Here is a 22090-nt window from a genome sequence, read left to right on the forward strand (position 1 = left end):
AACTATACTGACAATGGTAATTAGAAGGAATACAAACATGAGGCAGAGGGATCTGAGTGAATGAATCACTGGTATTAGCAAAAATGTGGACCTACAATGCCTCTCACCACTTTCGATGTTGTCTTCTTAAAGCAAGCATTTGGGTTCATAGAATCGTAGAATCTCTACAGCATGGAAACAGGGCCTTCAGCCCAACAAGTCCACACTAGACCTCAGACATCACACCCAGACCCATCCCTATAACCCACCTAATCTACACATCCCTGAACACTACGGGCAATTTAGCATGGCCAATCCACCTAACCTGAACATCTCTGGACTATGGGAAGAAACTGGAGCGCCCGGAGGAAAGCCACACAGACACAGAGAGGATGTGCAAACTCCACACAGACAGGCGCCCGAGGGTGGAATTAAACCCGGGTGTCTGGTGCTGTGAGGCAGCAGTGCTAAACACCGAGCCACTGTGCCACCCTTAAAATGTTTACAGCCTCTCCGGTGGGGAACTGAACCCTGGTCTCCTGCGTGACAGGCGGGGATACTAACCACTATACTACTGAGGACGTCACAATGGGTGATATTTCACAGTGTTACAACAACAAAATTGCTGACAAAGCTCAGCAGGTCTGTCAGCACCTGTCAAGAAAAAAATCAGAGCTAACGTTTCAGGTCCGGTGACCTGTCCTCAGAACACTGTTATGCAGTCAGCTAGCAGTTGATGTCAGGGACAAAGAGGAATAAGTTAATCATAAATAGGAAAACATATGATTTAAACACATTACAACGAAGCAACAGTGTTAGGCTTAGCTGAGAGATCAAGAACCAAAAGCTTCATGATTGGTGGGAAAGGGGTATCTAATTCTTTTTCTTCAGTAATGGGATATCGGCTTCGCTGACTGAGTGAGGATTTATTACCCATCCCAGTTATGCTTGACGTGGTGGTAGTGGTGAGCTGCTTGATACAGAAATACTGAAGGAACAGTGAAATATTGCCAACTGAGGATGATGGGTGCCCCAAAAAATGGTGGAAAGGTTAATCAAGAGTTGCAAGTTCTTGAAAATTGATTTGAAGATGTCTCAGCATCAAGCAAAGCTGAGATCATACACAGTAAGTGATATATTTTAAAGTTATAATATTGCTTGGTGCCAATTATTGACAAAATAATCAAAATAACATAACAGCAAAATTCAAAGTCAATAAATCTGTAAATGGAAGTGGAATGAATGACCTGCATTTTTGTCTAGTCTATTGCGTGCTCAGGATATTCCAATAAGTTTTACAGTTAGACTCTCTTTGAAATATGCTCACTGTTGTGGTAAACACAGCAGAGTAGTCTACTTATGCACAGTAAGGATCCACATACATCAGATAATAACTAGTTTTAGTAATGGTAATTGAAAGCTAACGTTCCAAAACAACCAAAACTCCTCCACTCTTCTTCGAGCATTATCAAAGAGTGTTTTACACAAACTTATAAAGGGAGGTCATTGATTTAATAGCTAATCTAAAAGTTGGCACCTCCAATAGTTCTCCAAAACCTCAGTACTGTATTTTAATGTTACTTAGATTATGTTCTCAAATCACTAGAGTGGTGCTTAAAGCTACACGTGTTGACTGAGAGGTAAGAAACCAAGTCAAGACTGAACTAGTGTTGAATAAGAATGTATATGATCAAATGAACAAAGCAATATGCACATAGTTGTCCAACCAGAACTATGTACACTTTGTCTGTGGAAAAATCAGGTTATTCTCTTTCAGCATAGGCTGAATTTGAGACAATATTAAGTTAATGGGTGATCTTAGAGATCAAAACACGTTCAAGGTGTACAACCCCTGGCGCTTTCATATTTTCTAATTCATTTGTTTTGGCAGCTAGCAGTCGGTGTCAGAGACACACAGGAATAATTTATACATAAATGGGCAAACATGTGATTTAAACGCACAACAATGTTGCCAATAAATGGTGGAAAATTAACCAGTCGTTCACAGGTACATCATACAATATTTCTGGCATTCTGGTATTTTCTGTTATTAAGCTAATCTTAATGTTTACTACCCATTTACTGTCATTTGTGGCTGTTTGAACAATTTCTTTACTGTTCACATATTTTCTTTTTGTAAAACTTAAACTTGCAGGGTAGCCAGATAACGGCAGTGTCATTCCAACAAAGTGTCTGTGTTACATAGAATCACAGAATGATGCAGCACAGAGGAGATCAATCAATTCATCTTTTCCTTTTAATTCTTATATGAAATGTGGGCATCACTTGCAAAACTGGCACTTGTTGCCCATCCCTAGATGCCACTGAGCTGATTGGCTCTGTGCTATTCCTGAAGGCAGCTAAGAGTCACATGCAAGCCAGACCAGGTAAGGATCTCGCTCCCTACAGGGCTAGAGAACCACATGGGTTATTAGAACTATTGTTACACTGTCACCATTAGATTTCCAGATTTAGCTATCTACCACAGTGGAGTTCAAATCCATGCCCCCAGAACATTAGGTTGCAGAGTGCTAGCCTACTGACATTACCACTGTTTCATCACCTCCCCATCAGACTAGTTTCAGTCAGCCCTATGGTAATAATTACCTAACTAGCCCCACTCCAGACTTGCATTTTCTTTAACATTTTCATGCCTCAAGTATTTAACAATTCACTTTTGAAAATTATTACCAAATCAGCTGCCAGCATACTTTCATGTGCAGCAGTCTTACCCACAATAACTCATGTGATGGGAAGAGACAGGGAGGAGGAGTAGGTCATTCACACCGAGCCTTGCTATGCTATTTGATAAGATCGTGGTTGATTTGAATGTGGCCTTAATACCACTTTCCTGCCTGTCCTTCATAATTCTGAACTCCTTTGTTGAACAACTATCTGGTTCAACCTTGAATATATTTGATAACCTAACCTCCACTACTTTCTGTAGATGAAAATTCTAAACAGCAAAGATGTTCTGAGAACAGAAATTCCTCCTTATTTCTATATGAAATGAAAACCATGTAATTTTAAATCATTTACCAAACAAGAGGAAACATCCCCTCAGCAACTACACTGTAATGACTGTAATGCGGTCAATCAGGTGACCTCAGAGAAAATGTGTTCCTTGATTGAGCTATTAATCTGGTCTGATATGGGAGCCCTAACTAATATATAAAGACAGTGAGTGTCAGAGACTCTGTATGAGGCAGAACTGTTCATGTGTAAGTAAAGGGTGACCAGGCAATGGGATAGCGGACTCTGTGGGCTTATTTTACATTCCAACAAGACATTCCAGAATCTTGTATGTTTCGATAAGATGACCTCTCATTCTTCTGAGCCTCAGGATGTAGAGGCCTAATCTTTTAAACATTCCTCATAAGACAATTCCTTCAGTTCAGAAATTAGGCTGGTGAACCTTTTCTGATAAAATTTGTCCTTAACTTGCTGACTTTCTTTCATTAGTTTATAAATTTTTCGATGCCAATAACATTTTGTTTTTACAGAGATAACAAGGTGTAGAGATGGATGAACACAGCAAGCCAAGCAGCATCTTCCTAAGATGCTGCTTGGCCTGCTGTGTTCATCCATCTCTAAACCTTGTTATCTATTTCTCCGGCATCTGCAGTTCCTACCTTCTCTGATAACATTTTTTACAGGTCTGTTTTTACAGTGACATTAAGATGACTGCATCCCTCCATTTTTAAACTGTTGTAACATTCTCAATATTTCAGTGCTTTGGCATCAACAATATTTAAGGTGAACTATGAAAACAGATCCGAATGCCTGCAATTTCGCTTCTTATATCCATGAGTTACCTAAGATGCATCCCATATGGAGCTAGTGATTTTTCTATTTTGTGGAATACCAACCTTTATCTTTTTTGTAATATTTTATTTGCCATCTCCTTGACAGTCACACTGGGAGCAACCTTTTCTTTATTAAAGGCGGATCCAAATTGTTCGATAAATACCTCAGTCATGCACTCTACTTCTATTTTAGTTTCTAATTCAGTAACCACTCCATTTACTTAGATCTTTCAACAGATTTCTGAATTTCTAATCTTCATATGTCTCTTTCATTCCTTTTCAACATAGTTCTCTCCTACAACTAATATGTACTATACACGTTTCAAACTGCCTTTTGGTTTTATTTCTTTTTTTTCCCCCTCAACCAGGGACCCCTGGCTTTGCATGGGCTTCCCCCCTATATTTGAACATGTCTAACATGTACGTGATGAATGCCTCCTTTGAAAATACCTCCCATGTTTAATTTCTGTTTTGCTTGCCAATTTTTGATTCCAATTCCAAATTTCTTGAATTCAAAACTTTTATTTATAATTATTAATTGTGTTTTTTCCCACTACTTTTCTAAATTTGGGGTATTATATTCAATATTCCTCAAATCATCCTACACAAACAAACTCCAACTGTCCCTCGTGCCAGAAAAAGATCCAAAAACGTCTCCTACTTTGTTGACTTGCATAACAATTTCAGGACTTGCTCCCAACCTGTGCTCCACGCATTGCTTTAACCCCAGTGTGATTTAGGATGCCTGAGGATCCTCATCATCACTACAGTTCTTGCACCTTACTGTAATTTGTATCCAAATTTGCTTTGCTAACTCCTCCAAATTATTTGGTGATCCATAGCAATGGCTCCTCTACTGCTCCTATTTTTTAAAATTTATTCATGGGTGTCATGGGCTAGGCCAGTATATATTGCCCATCCCTAATGGAACTTGAGAAGGTGGTGGTCAATCACCTACTTGAACCAGTGCAGTCTGTAGGAATGTGAGGAAACAATGCTATTAGGAAAGAAGTTCTCACTTTTTCCTCAGTAACAGTTCCAAGTTAGGTTGGTATAAGACTTGGAGGGGAATTTTCAGACAGTGGTGCTTGCATGTAATTGCTTTCCTTTTCCTTCTGGGTGGCAGAGGTCATGGGTTTGGGAGGCATTGTTAGAGCAGCCTTGGTCGGTTACTGGAGTGCATCTTGTAGAAGGTACTCACTGCTGCTAACAAGCAGATGGCTTTATCTTGGACGGTGTCAAGCCTCTTGATATTAGAGCTAGAGCCACCCAGGCAAGTAGGCATTATTCCATCGCATTCCTGTCTTGTGCCTTGTATATAGTGGACAGGTATTAAGGAGACACAAAGTGAGTTGCTGCAGTATTCCCAGCCACCAACCTGGTTCTTGCAGCCTCAGTATTTATATGGCTAGTCCAGTTTAGTTTCTGGTCAACAGTAACCCTCAGGAAGCTGGCAGAGATTCAGTGATCCTAACAATATTGAACTCAAGGAACAATAGCTACACTCTCTCTTGTTGGAGTTGGTCTTTGCTAAATGCTTTCTTTGGAGTGAATGGTGACTGCCACTCGTCAGACCAAATCTGGATGTTGTTCAGGTCTTTATGCATGTAGATATTAGCTATCTCAGCATGTCAGGTGTCACTGAATAGTGCGAAATATATAGAACAGCTGGTGATGGTTTGGCCTAGGACACTATCTTGAGAAACTGCTGCACTGATGTCCTGGGTCTGAAACAATTGACATCCCAAAATCCACAACCACCTTCCTTTGACTAGGTGCAACACCACCATGGAGAGATTTTTCCTAGATTCCTGTGGACTCTAGTTTTCCTAGACTCCATACTCACTCCAAAGCCGCCTTGATGCCAAGGCCACTCAGTTTCACTTCACCTCTGGAGTTCAGCCTTTTTGTCCACATTTGCAATGAGGTCAGGAGCCGAGTAGCCCTGACAGAACTCAAACTGTGCAATAGTTAGCAGATTATTGCTAAGCAAATGCCACTTTACAGTACTATCAATGATTTCTTGCATCACTTTGCTGAGAATTAAGAGTAAGTTGCTCGGCGCTAAATGACTGTTAGATTTGTCCAGCTTTTTGTGCACAGAACATATGTTCACAATTTTCTACATTGGTGGGGAGATCTTTTGAAGCTTTCTACTGGAACAAATTTAGCTAGGGGTGCACCCTTTGCGTAGTGTAGGTAACGTGTCAAACTGGGACAGTGTCTCTTCAAGGGTTGGTCACGTCACATTGCTGTGTATTCAGCCAGTGCTTATGGGCTTATTGAGACTCTTTTGAGCTTTCACAGAATGCACAGCTTCGGAATAACAACGTCCCTGCTGTATGCAGTAAATGACAAGTTCACACGTTATTAGTTCTGACTGGATAATTGCTCAGTAACGTCTAGTTCTGGAGCACAGAAGTCTTCAGTTCTATTGCTGATATGTTGTCGGAACACATTGGCTCTTGTTGTTTTTCATGCCTACAGCCACTTTTAGGTATTAAATGAGGTGTGATGCTGAGGTCGTTAGGAGAGGCCAAGATGGATCATCCATTTAGCACCAACAACAAAAATAGAAATTGTTGGAAAAGCTTAGCAGGCCTGACAGCATCTATGAGGAGAAATCAGAGTTATGGTTGCGGGTCATTGATGTTAACTCTGATTTCTCTACACAGTAGCTGTCAGACCCTGCTGCATTTTTCTAGAAATTTCTATTTTTGCTTTTGATTCACAGCATATGCAATTCTTTTGGTTTTTATCCATTTAGGATCTCTGGGTGAAGGATAGCTGTAAATATGTTAACTTTGTCTTTTGCACTAATGGTCTTCTCAGAGTTGAAACTGAGTACATCTGTGGGGCCTTCATTTCCTGTTAGTTTTCTAATTACTCACCATCATTTGCTGAACCCTCTCTATTGTATGCTGCTTCTGCTGTTTGGCATGCTAGTTCTGTACTGTAGCTTCAGAAAGTTGATGCATCATTTTTTAGTTAAGTCTTGTGCTGCTCTTAACTTTTTCTGCATGCATGCTTCATTGAACTAAGGGTGGTATCTTGTTTAGAGGGTAGTAGTCGAATAGGGAATATGTCGGACCATGAGGCTAAAAATCATGGTTGAACATAATTCTGCTGCAGCAGATGGTGTTAGGGAGACAATGACCTAGTGGTAATACCACTAAAATATTAATCCAGACCTCTAGGGACCCGAGATGGCCAATGCTGGAATTTGAATTCAATAAAGGATCTAACATTAAGAGTTGAAGGACGACTATGAATCCATTGCTAATTATCAGAAAAACTCATCTGGTTCATTAATGTCCTTGAGGAATCTGCCATCCTTTCCTGGCCTCATCTACGTGACCCCAGGCTCTCAGCAAAGCAATTGACTCTTAACTGGCCTCTGGGCAATTAGGGATGGACAATAAACGTTGGCCTGGCCAGTGACATGCTCATTCCATGAATGAATTAAGAAAAAGATGGCTATAATGCCTCATAGATACCCAGCTTTGACTTCTGTCTCATTTATCACAGTGGTAGTGGTACAAAACACGAAAGACAGCATTCTCAATAGAAGGGGGGATTTTGTCTCCACAAGTACTGTACAGTGATCGTTCCTAGCAACACTGCTGTGGACATACATATTTGTAATAGATAGATTATAAGGGAACGGTAAAGTAGATTCTTATTTCTGTTGGTTTCCTCACCAGTTGCCATAAGCAGAGTCTAGCAACTATGTTCTTTGGACTTAGCTATCTCAGAGGGTCTACTAATTTTGAAGTCCCTCATCGAGAGTATACAGTAATCCTCAGTACTTCCAGCAAGTGTTGGTCTACACAGTGGTCTCCCAGGGATATTCCTTCCTAACTGTATTTCATTGTACTCCACCTCTGATGGATCAATCCTGACACTGGGGTAAGATATACCAAGGGATGGTGACAATGGTGTCTTCAACATTGTCTGGTAATATATGATTCTGTAAGTTTGACTATGCGTGTCTATTGCTTAACTAGTCTGTGTGACACTCCTCCCAATTTTGGCACAGGCATCCAGAGGCTGATAAGCAGGATGTTGCAAGGTTAACAGGGCTGCATTTGCATTTGTCGTTTCCAACACCTAGGTCAATATTTGGCTTTATTCCTTTCTTTAAACTTTGTAACTATTTGTCAACAAATCATTTCGAAGGGCTTGTTATGGATCTAGAATCACACGCTGGCCAGCAGATTTTTTTTTCCCTAAAGGACATTAACAGAATAGGTTTTCTTTTTTTAAACACAATTAACATGGTGATCATTAAGCTAGCTTTTCAATTCTAGATTTTTATTCAATTGAAAATTTAACATTTACCATGGAGGGATCTGAACCCATGTTCCCAGAGCACTAGCCTGGAATTCTGGGTTACTGATCCAGTTTCAATAACCACTATATCACTGGCTCCCTGAAGTAACCAAACAAATTCTGGTGTTGATTTTCTTGTATACATGAATCCCACGAAGAGCTATAATAGTTTATTTGATCAAGGCTGCTACTCACCACATTCCCCTTTGCCCCTATCTTTCCTTACTAACTTATAGCCAGAAATATGAAGATCGCTAATCTTCCCTTCTTTGGGCCACGTCTTTGTAATTGCCACAATATCTTAATCTGTATTGAAGTCCCCCAAAATCAAGTACTGCATATCACATCTTCACAGAGATTTTCAGCCACTTTGCCTCATCTGAATTCTAAGTCAGATCCCAAAGATCAACAAAAACATTCTAATCACTGTTCTAACAACTTCATGGATTTATGACATTAAAAAAATTTTAAAATATAGATGAAGTTTCAAATTAAGATAGCCAATGTAGGGCTTGTTAGAGAATGAGATAACACTTCTTATTGTCACATCCCTGGCTTATGTATTAGTACTGTGGCCTTGATATTCTACAATAGGTTTTGTGTCTACTCTCCAGAAACTATTGCTATTATAAAAAGATTTAGTATTGCTGCGAGGAGATGTGATGTCAAACTCTGTTTGTACATATCATGTGAGAATGCCAAACTCTAAAATGATCACAATTTATACTACAGGAGAAACAAATCCTGATTGTTGGCAACACAACTCTAACTGGCTGAGGTGTTGCTATGGGAAGAATAATCAGGATCTTCAGGCTTGAACATATTCCTTTGGTTTGCTGAGAACAGATTGCGATGTATGAATGTATGTTGCTTCTAGTAAGTGTAAAGGGCCTATATTATGAACTGAACCAAGTATCTTGGTTGTTAGAACAGCTGTTGACACTTGCAGGATTGTTCAATCAGGTCTGCCCAATCATGGAATTACATTTAACTTTGGAAATTCTATGTTGCATTACATGATCTTAGACTGTTTGCAAAGTGTTTACATACTGTTACGAACAACCATATGAGCATGATGTTTAATCTGATCAGCCAATAATCAGCAAATGGACCAAAGGCAGACATACTCAGGCCTAAAACTCAACTGGTCAATTCAAATTACCTTGGAAAGGAAAAGTATCTAAAAAATGTGAGGAACGTCTGAAGCACATTTTATGCTTTGATACAGTGAGTGGTATTTTTAACGAACAGCATGTAATGGTGAATCCAATGTTCTGCCAATTACACACCTGAGCAACATTGTGTTGAATTTCAGTCTGCTGTGATGCCTTGTAAGTAGGCAGTAGATGACAACAATTGGCTGATCAAATTAAACAGCAAAACATTAGAGGCAAGTTTGAAAGCATAGATGCAAGTGCAGAGCCTAAGCTTTCATTGACTAAGTTTCCATAATGATTTCAAAGCCTCCCAGCAATCTGTTGGATTTCTAATGATAAATACATTAGGCAGAAGAGTTAAATTTAAGAAAAATAATAGGTACAGTCATTTCCTGATAATATGAAGTTGCTTTTACTCAGCAACAAAAATGACAAAGTGATATTTTGGTGCTTAAACGATTGAAATATTACTCTAATTGAATTAGATTACTTCGAACTGCATCATCTTATTCTTACCTGTGGATTCTGAAGATCATAGGCTCGCACCTTCATTCTATATACAGACAGCTCAGGATAAGTTCTGGTTCATTTGACCAATACAGTGGATTTTTAAAACAAATTCTATAAATTATTTATGACTGTGATTTAAATTTGTAAATTGTTCTACTATTCGTAATTCACTACAATTTGATAAATATAGACTAATTTTGGTTTTGGAGATCCACATCACAAGAGATGAAGCATCGAGTTAAACCACAGGCTCCCAATGGAATACAGTTTATTATGAATTGCCTAGCATCACAGAATCCCCATAGTGTGAAAGCAGGCCATTCAGCTCATCAATTCCATATGAGCCCTCCAACAGCATCCCACCTAGATCCACCCCCTACCCTATCCCTGTTGTCTGCACTTCCCAGGACTTATCCAACTAGCCTGTACATCAATGGACACTATCGGCAATTTAGCATCGCCAATCTACCTAACCTGCACATCTTTGTGGGAAGAAACCGCTTCACATGGAGGAAACCCATGGAGACACATAGAATCAGAGACCAAGCGGAGGCTTGGGGACCGCTTTGCAGAACACCTCCGCTCAGTCCGCAACAAACAACTGCACCTCCCAGTCGCAAACCATTTCCACTCCCCCTCCCATTCTCTTGATGACATGTCCATCATGGGCCTCCTGCACTGCCACAATGATGCCACCCGAAGGTTGCAGGAACAGCAACTCATATTCCGCCTGGGAACCCTGCAGCCATATGGTATCAATGTGGACTTCACCAGTTTCAAAATCTCCCCTTCCCCCACTGCATCCCTAAACCAGCCCAGTTCATCCCCTCCCCCCAATGCACCACAGAACCAGCCCAGCTCTTCCCCCCCACCCACTGCATCCCAAAACCAGTCCAACCTGTCTCTGCCTCCCTAACCGGTTCTTCCTCTCACCCATCCCTTCCTCCCACCCCCAGCCGCACCCCCAGCTACCTACTAACCTCATCCCACCTCCTTGACCTGTCCGTCTTCCCTGGACTGACCTATCCCCTCCCTACCTCCCCACCTACACCCTCTCCACCTATCTTCTTTGCTCTCCATCTTCGGTCCGCCTCCCCCTCTCTCCCCATTTATTCCAGTTCCCTCCCCCCATCCCCCTCTCTGATGAAGGGTCTAGGCCCGAAACGTCAGCTTTTGTGCTCCTGGGATGCTGCTTGGCCTGCTGTGTTCATCCAGCCTCACATTTTATTATCTTGGAGACACATAGAATGTCTGTTTGGAGTTTGCACAATCGCCTGAGGGTAGAACTGAATCTGGGTTTCTAGTGTTGTGGGGCAGCAGTGCTAACCACTGAGACACTCTGCCACATGGAAAGCTTAAATTTGTGTGTACAAATAGGAATACATTGCAGAAGAGGAACATGGGTGTCATTTAGGCATCTTCTAAATGTCAGTGCTCATCTAGGTGCACAGTGGTCTTTAATTATTGTGCAGATGCCAGGATGCTGGTCTTTTGACAGATACCCATTGAGTAATAAGTTCTTTCATCAACAGCGCATGGTAAGATAGAGCGAGAATTGGGCAAAAAAGATGCACCACAGAGGTGGAGTAGGCAGTAATTGAGCTGCGCTTGGTAAGATACAGCTAAAAATCTTGTTCAGTCTTGTGACGAGAAGCCCTCCAAGAAACTCGATGCTCCTGGTACTTAGCCAAATAAAATGAAGATTCAGTCCATGGTAATAATGCACATTTTGTAATCAGACTGCAAGTTTTCAGAGTTAACACTTATGGAAGATAAATTGTTGACAAATCTATTAAATGCAACTAATAAGGCAGATTTCAGAAGCAATTCAAAGAAGGTACCAAAAGTTGTATATCAAGATTAGGACTTGTGATTCGGAGTACCATTTTACCATGGAGTGAGGATCAGTTAACAGCAAATTCCCAGGAATCTTCCTTTGTTACATTCAAAACTTTCTCTTGCACCTCAGTAAGCCTTCTCTTCCATTCTCAAACCAACAAACATGATGACTCAAAGATCATCACTTTTCCTAATCAGGACTTCTCTTTACCTGAGAAAGGGAATTGCATTTCCTTAGCAGAGCACCTCTTCTCCCTCATACTTTCCTTAAAGAAGCTGTTTTTCACCCAAACAACATGTCTCCTACCTCCACAATGTGGTGTCATCACTTTTTTTTCCATTCTTGCAAGAACAACATATTGTCACATAAAAGGGATTTTATTTTACTCTTAGCTGACAATTCCCACAAATGGCAGAAACCCGTGGAAGGAAACACATTTCTCGTCATGAAAATTTCAGAAAATGGGAACTGAGAAGCATCTGAAAAACAAGTTTGCTTTGTAGGTTTTTTTAAAAAAACTTACATTCTGACAGGAGTACACTTTATTATACAAAATGTTCCTTGATTTAACCATTAAAGGATACTTCTTTGAATCAGCATAGACTTGGAGAACAACTCGCTCAGCTGGTTCTTCCTCAGAAAAGTTCCAGAGTCTTTCCTTTGCTACAGCAGTTTCAACTGCAGTTGCCAACTGAAACACAACCATTACAAGAAGTGATATTACTCATTTAAATTAACATTCATGTTTTACATTTATTGGTTCATAACTGAACACTTAAGGCTGTCAGCCAAGAGGTACAGGCTTGTGAAGCACTAGTGGTTTGCTATTGCCATATTTTATATGTTGATGAGAATAACCACATCACAGAACCCAGTTACTGAGGAAGGGTCACTGAATCCGAAACATTGACTTTGCTTTTTTTCTTCACAGATGCTGCCAGGCCTGCTGAGCTTTTCCAGCAATTTGTTTTTGTTCCTGATTCACAGCATCTGCACTTCTTTCGGGTTTTTTTTAACCCAGTGGATACAAGTCTAGCTGTCCAACCTTTCGTCATAAGACAGCCCTCTCATTCAGGCTACTGGACTAGTAAGCCACCTCTAAACACATTTATGGCCTTTCTTAAATAAGAAATCCAACACTGTACACAGTACTCCAATGTAGTCTCACCAATGTCCATATAACTGAAACAAAACCTCTTAATTCTATGTTCAATTCCCTGGCAATAAATGATAACATAACATTTGATTAGCTTTTCTACTAATTTGATCTGTATATTATCCTTTTGTGGTTCATGCACTAGGAAACAGCCAGATTCCTCTGCATCTCAGAGGTCTGCAATCTCTCACTGTTTAGTTGATAGCCTTCTGAAAGATGGAAATTTCATGCATTTAATTTGTAAATTAGTGAATAAATAGAGACATATACGTCCACACTGTTCTGTGATCTTCCACAGCCTGCTCTAGCCACAGTCTATGAAGGAATGTTTTTAATGAATGATAAATGTGTAATCACTGGAATTTAAAATTCAGTTGGTACAGATTTCCTCTCAACACATTTCTTTGCAATAAAATATTTTCTAAGGTTTCCAGACAAAGGTACTTTATTTGGCTCATGTCTAACTGATTTTTGATGAGTGTTACTGGTTTCTCAATGGTAAATATTTAATATCCAATGCTCAGTAATTCTGCTTGTTGAACATTGCAGCGAGTTTAGTTACAACTGAGCTTTGCACTTGCACGTGCAGAGTCTGTATTTTAATGGTTATTGCTCAAATCTAGGACAGGGCCATTAGACAGGTTGGCAGGCTAGGTGCAAGGCAGAAACAGTTGGTGGGTCAAACTTCAGGAAATTCTCAATCAACTGTATGGTTGTTAAATCAAGATGAACTTCTGTTGCCAAAGGCAGAAAGTAGTGGGCAGAGTTCACTTCAACACACGTCATTTAATTTTAAAAAATCGTAATTGTAAGTGGAGAGAAATTTAACCCATTTTATGAAGAGAATTTTTCAGCTGTTTGCATAATATATCTAGTACAGACACTTAGCCTCAAAAATCACTCAAGGGTAAGGCAGCTACAAAATTAATAGCAGATTCCTTGTCAGAGAAGAAATACTCTATTAGATTCCATTTACACAAGGAACATTGCTGAAAATGAACTCTGACACTGACATTGAACAGAAAATTTGCTGTGACACCAAGATTGAGAAATTCAGAAAGTGACTGATGTCAAATCTGTCAAGAAAAGTAGGATATTCAAGTTATTTCTTAAATATTTATTTATTATTTTATCTATTTCTTTTTAAATTAATTAATAAAAAATAATTAATACACAGAAATTGGTTAGTTGTTGAAATGATAAGCCTGATGACAATGTGAATGTTGATGAAGCTGATGTGTTAGTTAATAATCCATATGATGATGCTAATCAGATTAACTAATGTGGAGGTGCCGCTGCTGGACTGGGGCGGACAAAGTCAGAAGTCATACGATACCAGGTTATAGTCCAACAGGTTCATTTCGAGTCCAAACTTTTGGAGCACAACCTTTTCGGCAGGTGCAGTGAGAGAAAAGTGTACACAGACAGGGAGATCAAGGGCTCAGGAATCAAAACATCACAGAACTGGTGTGAGTGGAGTGTCAAATAATAAATCTCTGCAGGTGACCAAGAGTGTTAGACAGTGAGTAAAGTGTAAACAGCTGAATACCAAGCAAAGGAATGACCCATAATCCGATTAATTGAAGCACTAAGATAATTACAAAACATTAAAAATAAGGTGGTGTTGGAGACAAACTCAATGACTGGAATAACACGACAGGTATAAGAGTCGCATGCCGAGGGTCTAACCAAAGTAATAAGAAATCCAAAACTGTACCAACTAATCAAGGGAGAGCAAACATAATAATTTATCAAGGTGATGGCATCAAAACAGGACAGTAAGGAAGATCTTACAGATACAGAATAGTGTGGTGGGGTCACATGTAGTGCAACATGAACCCAAAATCATGATTGAGACCATCTTCATGGGTACAGATCTTCGCTATCAGTCTCTGCTCTGCAATTCTGTGGTGTTGTGTATCTCAAAGTCCACCTTGGAGGAGGCTGACCCGAAGACTTGACAGCTGAAGTGCTCCCCAATTGGAGGGAACATTCCTGTCTGGCAATTGTTGAACGGTGTCCATTCATCCATTGTCGTAGTGTCTGCATGTTCTTACTAATGTACCCTGTCTGGAGGCATCCTTGTTTGCAGTGTATGAGACAGACAACATTGGCCAAGTCACAAGAGTATCTGCCATGTATATGGTGGGCAGTATTCCCACGTATGATGGTAGTATCCATGTTGATGATCTGATCTGTCTTGCAAAGATTGCCATGACAAGATAGTGTGGTGTTGTGGTCGATGTTGTCATGAAGGCTGGGTAGTTTGCTGTGAACAATGGTTTGTTAAAGGATTGGTGGTTGTTTGAAGGCGAGAAGTGGAGGCATGGAGAAGGTCTTGGCAAGATGCTCATCGTCTTGATGAACACGTTGAAGGCTGCAAAGAACATGGCATAGTTTCTTTGCTCCAGGGAGAAAAGAAAAGGGCCTGTATCCAAGGAAAAGGGCCTACATACAAGTTTATACAATTTCACACAGTTTTTTCCACAGTACAGACTGGCTCTTAGCTTCAGGGTATGTACTGAAGTAAATTACAATACATAAAAAAAACAGCCTCCTCCTTGTTTAGGGAGCCAAATAACTCATTCCAATCTGCTTCACGAAAAAGCATTGTTATATGATGCTCCACTATAATTTTCATCAGTACTCACAATGTCATTAGCTACATCAAGTTTATCACACTACAGGGTGGGATTGGGGGGAACACACTCCACATCGGTGAGGTGGTAGCTTTGACAGCACATGCTGATATACAGAAACAGCTGCCTTCGACGGTGTGCCAGTCTACGATTCTATAAATTGGATTTTCGACAGGGCAAGTTTGAATTCAGTTGCAACCGAGCAGCAAGTCAGAGAGTTTGGGCTTTTTGACTAAAAGTCACAGGTTGACCGATACTTCAGGTATTTCAGAAATGTGAGGAGTTTTTGACCAAACATCAAGCCATCTTTTACATGAAGTCAACTGGTAACTGAGTATATATGGTATGCTATTTCATATCACATTAGAAATTCGATGTCAGCATTGATAAACCATACAGTCATACAGGCATAGAGTCATACAGCATGGAAACAGATCCTTCGGTCCAACCAGTCCATAATCCCAAACTAAACTAGTCCCACGTGCCTGCTCCTGGCCGATATCCTTCCAAACCTTTCCTATTCATGTACTCATCCAAATGTCTGTTAAATGTTGCAACTGTACCCACATCCACCAATTCCTTGGGAAGTTCATTCCACTTGTGAACCACCGTCTGTGTAAAAAAGTTTGCTGCTCAGCTGTGTCATATGATATACGATACATGGTGTTAAGATGACCTAATGGTATTTTGGCTTGGATTAATCAGATACTCAGCTAATATTCTGGGGACTGAGGTTCAAATCCCGTCATGGCAGATAGTGGAATTTGAATTCAATTAAAAACATGTGGAATTAAGAACTGGCTGCTGACCATGAAACCATTGCCCATTGTCAGCTAAACCCATCTGGCTCACTAATGTCCTTCAGGGAAGGAAATCTGCCGTCCTCATCTGGTTTGGCCAGACCTATAGCAATTTGGTTGAATCTTAACTGGCCTCTGAAATGGTGTAGCAAGCCATTCAGATATACCAATCGCCACAAAGTCTCAACAAAGAAATGAAACTATTCTGGCACTGACCTAGGCACTGCAAAAGACAACAGCAAAAACAGCCCTGCCAACCCTACTAAGTACTCCTTACTAACAACTGGGGGTTAATGCCAAAACTGAGAGAAATAATTCAAAGACAAGTCAAGCAACAGTTTGACACAGTCATAGGCAAGGAATTATATCAACAGACAATCTCCCAGACACCATCATCACCATCCCTGGATACATCCTGTCTCACTGGAGCAGAGATAATGGCACAATGGTGAACAGTTGGGTGGGAATTAGAATAGAATAGAATCCCTACAGTGTGGAAACAGGCCCTATGGCCCAACAAGTCCACACTGATCCTCACAGCATCCCACCCAGACCCATCCCCTAATGTACACATCCCTAAACACTAAGGGCAATTTACCATGGCCAATCCACCTACTCTGCACATCTTTGGACAGTGGGAGGAAACCGGAGCACCCGGAGGGAACCCACGCAGACACGGGGAGAATGTGCAAACTCAACACAGACAGTTGTCTGTTGGCAGAATTGAACCTGGATCCCTGGTGCTATGATGCAGCAGTGTTATCCAATGAGTCATCGTGCCATCCTAAATTGAATTGCCCTGTGAGTATCAAGATTGACACAATGAAGTCTCATAGCTTCAAGTTAGTCTTGTTGATTACTATGAACTGTCCTCCCTCAGCTAATGAATCAGTACTCCTCAATGTTGTATAACACTTGGAAGAAGTACTGAGGATAGCATGGGCACAAAATATACACTGGGTGGTATTTTAATGCCCACCATCAAGAGTGGCTTGGCAGCTGTACTACTGATCAAGCTGGTCAGGTCCTAAAGATGATGGCTACTAGACTGGATCTGCGGCAGGTGGTAAGGGAACAAACAGGAGGGATAAACAGACTTGACCTCATACTTCCAATTTACTGGCTGCAGAAGCGTGTGTCTATGATGCCGTCAGTAAGCGTGACCAATGCACAGTCCTTGAGGAGATGAAGTCTCACCTTCACAATAAGAATATACACCATCGTATTGTGTGGCATTATCCCTGTGCTAAATGGGACAGACTGAGCTGGTCTAGCAACTCAAGATAGGGCATCCATGAGGTACTGGGGGCCATCATCAGCAGCAGAATTGTACTGCAGCATAATATGCATCCTCTTGGCCAGGCATATCCCCCATTCAACTATTACCATCAACCCAGGGGATTGATCCTGGTTCGGGGAAAAGAGTAAAGGTGGGCACACCAGGAACAGCACCTGGCATACCTAAAAATGAAGTCCCAACCTGGTGAAAGTACCAAATGGGACTACATGCATGATAAACAGCATGTGACAAGTAATAGACAGAGCTAAGCAATTGAACAACCAACAGATCCCATCTAAGCTCTGCAGTCCTGTCACATCAAGTCTGAATGGTGGTGGACAATTAAACATCTCACTGAGGAGGCAGCTCCATAAATATCCCCATCCTCAATGACGGAAGCGCCCAGCACATAAGGCATTCATAGCAATCTTCAGGCAGAAGTTTCGAGTACATGATTCATCTTGTAGTTCTCCAGGGGTCCCCAGTATCACAGATGCCGTCTTCAGCCAATTCCATTCACTTTGCTCGATATCAAGAAATGGTTGGAGGCACCAGATGCTGCTAATGCTGGATGTTTGACAGCATTCTGGTAATAGTCCTGCAGAGTTGTGCTCCAGAACTTGCAGCTGTCCTAGCCAAACTGTTCCAGTACAGTTACAACTACCCAACAATGCGGAATATTGCCCAGGAATGTCCTGTACACAAAATGCAGGACAAATCCAAACTGGCCAATTACGGCCTCATCAATCTGCTCACCGTTATCAGTAAAGCGATGGAAGGTGTCATCAACAGTGCTGCCAAGTAGCACCTGCTCACTGATGCCCAGTTTGAGTGCAATTGGAGCCACTCAGCTCCTAACTTTATCACAGCTTTGGTTCAAGTATAGAAAAAACAGCCGAATTCCAAAGGAGATGGGAGTGACAGCCCTGCACATCAGGGCCACATTGGACTGAGTGTGGCATCAAGGAACCCTAGCAAAACTGGAATTAATAGATATTGGGGAAAAACTCTCGGCTGGTTGGAGTCATATCTATCCCATAGAAAGATGATTGTGGCTCTTGGGGTCAGTCATCTCAGCTCCAGGACGTATCTGCAGGAGTTCCTCAAAGTAGCATCCTAGACTCAGCAATCTTCAGGTACATCATAATGACCTTTCCTCCATCATGCCGACGATTGCACAATGTTTTTGACTATTCATGATTCTCCAGCTACCCAAGCAGTCCATGGTCAAATGTAAAATGATTTGGACAATATCCCATCTTGGACTGACAAGTGGTAAGTAACATTGCCCTATTAGAGATGGCAATGACAATCTCCAATAGGGCAATCTAACCACTGCCCACTGACATTCAATGATGTTATCACCACTGAATCACCAACCATCAACATCCTGGGGAGGGTTACTACTGATCAGAAACTGAACTGGAATAGCCATATAAATACAACTGCAGGTCAGCGGCTAGGAACACTGTGAAGAGTAACTCACCACCTGACTCCTCAAAACTTGCCCAACATCTACAATGCACAAGTCAGCAGCATAATGGAATACTCCTCACTTGCCTGGTTGAGTGCAGCTCCAACAACACTCAAGAAGCTTGACGCCACCCAGGACAAAGCAGCCGACTTAACTAGCACCACATCCACAAATATCCAATTCCTCTACCACCGATGCGGATGCAGCAGATTGTACTACCTACAAGATGCATTGCAGAAATTTTCCAAAGATCCTTAGAAAGCACTTTCCAAACCCACGATCACTTCCAACTAGAAAGACAAAGAACGCCATGACCTACATTTTCTCTCCAAACCACTCACCATTCTGACTTGGAAATGTATTACCATTCCTTCACTGTTGCTGGGTCCCTAAGCACATGGACTGCAGCAGTCCACAAAGGCAGCACACCACCACCACCACCTTCTCAAGAGTAATTAGGCATGGGCAATAAATGCTGGCGAGCTGGCAATGTCCAGGTCGCATAAATGAATTAAAAAAAATTCATTTGACATACAAAAATTACTCACATCTCAAAGATGTAAATCTTTGTATGCCTTGCTGATAACAATCCACCTCTGCGGTACACTCAAGCTATCAAAAATAACACATTAATTACAACATCGCCCTAAGTGCAGTAAATCATTTTCATATATCCTGGCAAAACTGCATTTAGGATCTTTTTTATGGATGTGTGCCTTCCATCTATATTCAAAAATGTACACATCATTCACAAATGCCAAAAGATAGCAAAATAATTGCCTTATACTCACTTTCCGAAAAATATCATGAGCTTCCTCCTTTGTCATTTTTGGAGGTCTGATAAGAAACACTCCAAGTACCAATATCCCTCCTGGTAACATTCGGGAAACCTGACATATATGGGAAACATGTATATATTAAAACTCATGCTATATTAAACACTGTTATCATTTAATCAAAGTACACAAATAAAAATTAAAAGACAATGAACACAGTGAAGGTACCAATCAGTAAACTTAAAAATGGTCAACAACTTTGTTAGAATTATTAAAGTACGCTAGTCGTGCACTTCAGAAAAGTCAAGGCAGAGAGAAAACGGTAGAAGGTGGAAATTGGGAAGGAAAATAAGTTAAAGAAAGAAAAGCCGCATGGGAAAGAGTGATCAAATCTGATAATTACTGACTAAAAGAATAATCAATTAGATTAAGATACAAGTAAGAAAAGACCTTGACAGCAAGCAATTGTGTGCACAAGTGATAACAGACAATACATGCTGGAGTAGGCCCTTCGGCCCTTCGAGCCAGCACCACCATTCATCATGATCATGGCTGATCATCCACAATCAGTATCCTGTTCCTGCCTTATCCCCATAACCCTTGATTCCACTATCATTAAGAGCTCTATCCATCTCTTTCTTAAAACTATCCAGAGAGTTGGCCTCCACTGCCTTCTGGGGCAGAGCATTCCATATATCCACCACACTCTGGGTGAAGAAGTTTTTCCTCAACTCTGTTCTAAATGGCCTACCCCTTATTTTTAAACTGTGTCCTCTGGTTCTGGACTCACCCATCAGTGGAAACATGCTTCCTGCCTCCAGAGTGTCCAATCCCTTAATAATCTTATACGTCTCAATCAGATCCCCTCTTATCCTCCTAAACTCAAGTGTGTACAAGCCCAGTCGCTCCAATCTTTCAACATATGATAGTCCCGCCATTCCGGGAATTGACCTCGTGAACCTACGCTGCACTCCCTCAATAGCAAGAATGTCCTTCCTCAAATTTGGAGACCAAAACTGCACACAATATTCCAGGTGCGGTCTCACCAGGGCTCTGTACAGCTGCAGAAGGACCTCTTTGCTCCTATACTCAATTTCTCTTGTTATGAAGGCCAGCATGCTATTAGCTTTCTTCACTGCCTGCTTTACCTGCATGCTTGCTTTCATTGACTGACGTACAAGAACACCTAGATCTCGTTGTGCTTCCCCTTTACCTAACTTGACTCCATTCAGATAGTAATCTGCATTCCTGTTCTTGCCACCAAAGTGTATAACCGCACATTTATCCGCATTAAACTGCATCTGCCATGCATCCGTCCACTCACCTAGCCTGTCCAAGTCACCCTGTATTATCATAACATCCTCCTCACATTTCACACTGCCACCCAACTTTGTGTCATCAGCAAATTTGCTAATATTACCTTTAAAGCCTTCGTCTATATCATTAATATATATCGTAAACAGCTGCGGTCCCAGCACCGAACCTTGTGGTACCCCACTGGTCACTGACTGCCATTCCGAAAGGGACCTGTTTATCACTACTCTTTGCTTCCTGTCAGCCAGCCAATTTTCAGTCCAACTCAGTATTTTGCCCCCAATACCATGTGCCCTAATTTTGTTCATCAATCTCCTATGCGGGACTTTATTAAAGGCTTTCTGAAAGTCCAGGTACATTACATCTACTGGTTCTCCCTTATCCATCTTCATAGATACATCCTCACAAAATTCCAGAAGATTAGTCAAGCACGATTTCCCCTTCGTAAATCCATGCTGACTCTGACCTATTCTGTTACTACTATCCAAATGAGTTGTAATTTCATCTTTTATAATTGACTCCAGCATCTTTCCCACCACTGACGTCAGGCTAACCGGTCTATAACTTCCTGTTTTCTCTATCCCTCCTTTCTTGAAAAGTGGGACAATATTTGCCACCCTCCAATCCGCAGGAACTGATCCTGAATCTATAGAGCCTTGGAAAATAATTACCAATGCGCCCACAATTTCTAGAGCCACTTCGTTAAGTATCCGGGGATGCAGACCATCAGGTCCCAGGGACTTATTCGCCTTCAGACCTAACAGTCTATCCAACAGCATTTCCTGCCTAAGATAAATACCTTCAGTTCGTCCATTACCCTAGGTCCTTCAGCCACTATTGCATCTGGGAGATTGCTTGTGTCATCCTTAGTGAAGACAGATCCAAAGTACCTATTCAACTCTTCTGCCATTTCTTTGTTCCCCATAATAAATTCACCCGTTTCTGACTTCAAGGGCCCAATTTTAGTCTTAAACATTTTTTTTTCTTTTCACATACTAAAAAAGTTTTTACTATCCTCCTTTATATTT

General features: G+C 41.1%; 1 protein-coding gene across 8 annotated transcripts in view; it reads right to left on the reverse strand.

The window, feature by feature from the left end:
* The window catches only part of odr4 (odr-4 GPCR localization factor homolog), a 97230-nt gene that overhangs the window by 57340 nt on the left and 17800 nt on the right, over positions 1-22090 (reverse strand). For all 8 annotated transcript variants that reach the window (XM_059647853.1, XM_059647854.1, XM_059647851.1 and 5 more), the window contains 3 exons: positions 19764-19862; positions 12209-12315; positions 9791-9827 (listed from right to left, as the gene is read on the reverse strand). In XM_059647853.1, the coding sequence (XP_059503836.1) occupies positions 9791-9827; positions 12209-12315; positions 19764-19862 (243 nt within the window). The remainder of the gene's footprint in view (positions 1-9790; positions 9828-12208; positions 12316-19763; positions 19863-22090) is intronic.

This window comes from Stegostoma tigrinum, chromosome 8 (assembly GCF_030684315.1).
Source record: "Stegostoma tigrinum isolate sSteTig4 chromosome 8, sSteTig4.hap1, whole genome shotgun sequence".
NCBI lineage: Eukaryota > Metazoa > Chordata > Chondrichthyes > Orectolobiformes > Stegostomatidae > Stegostoma > Stegostoma tigrinum.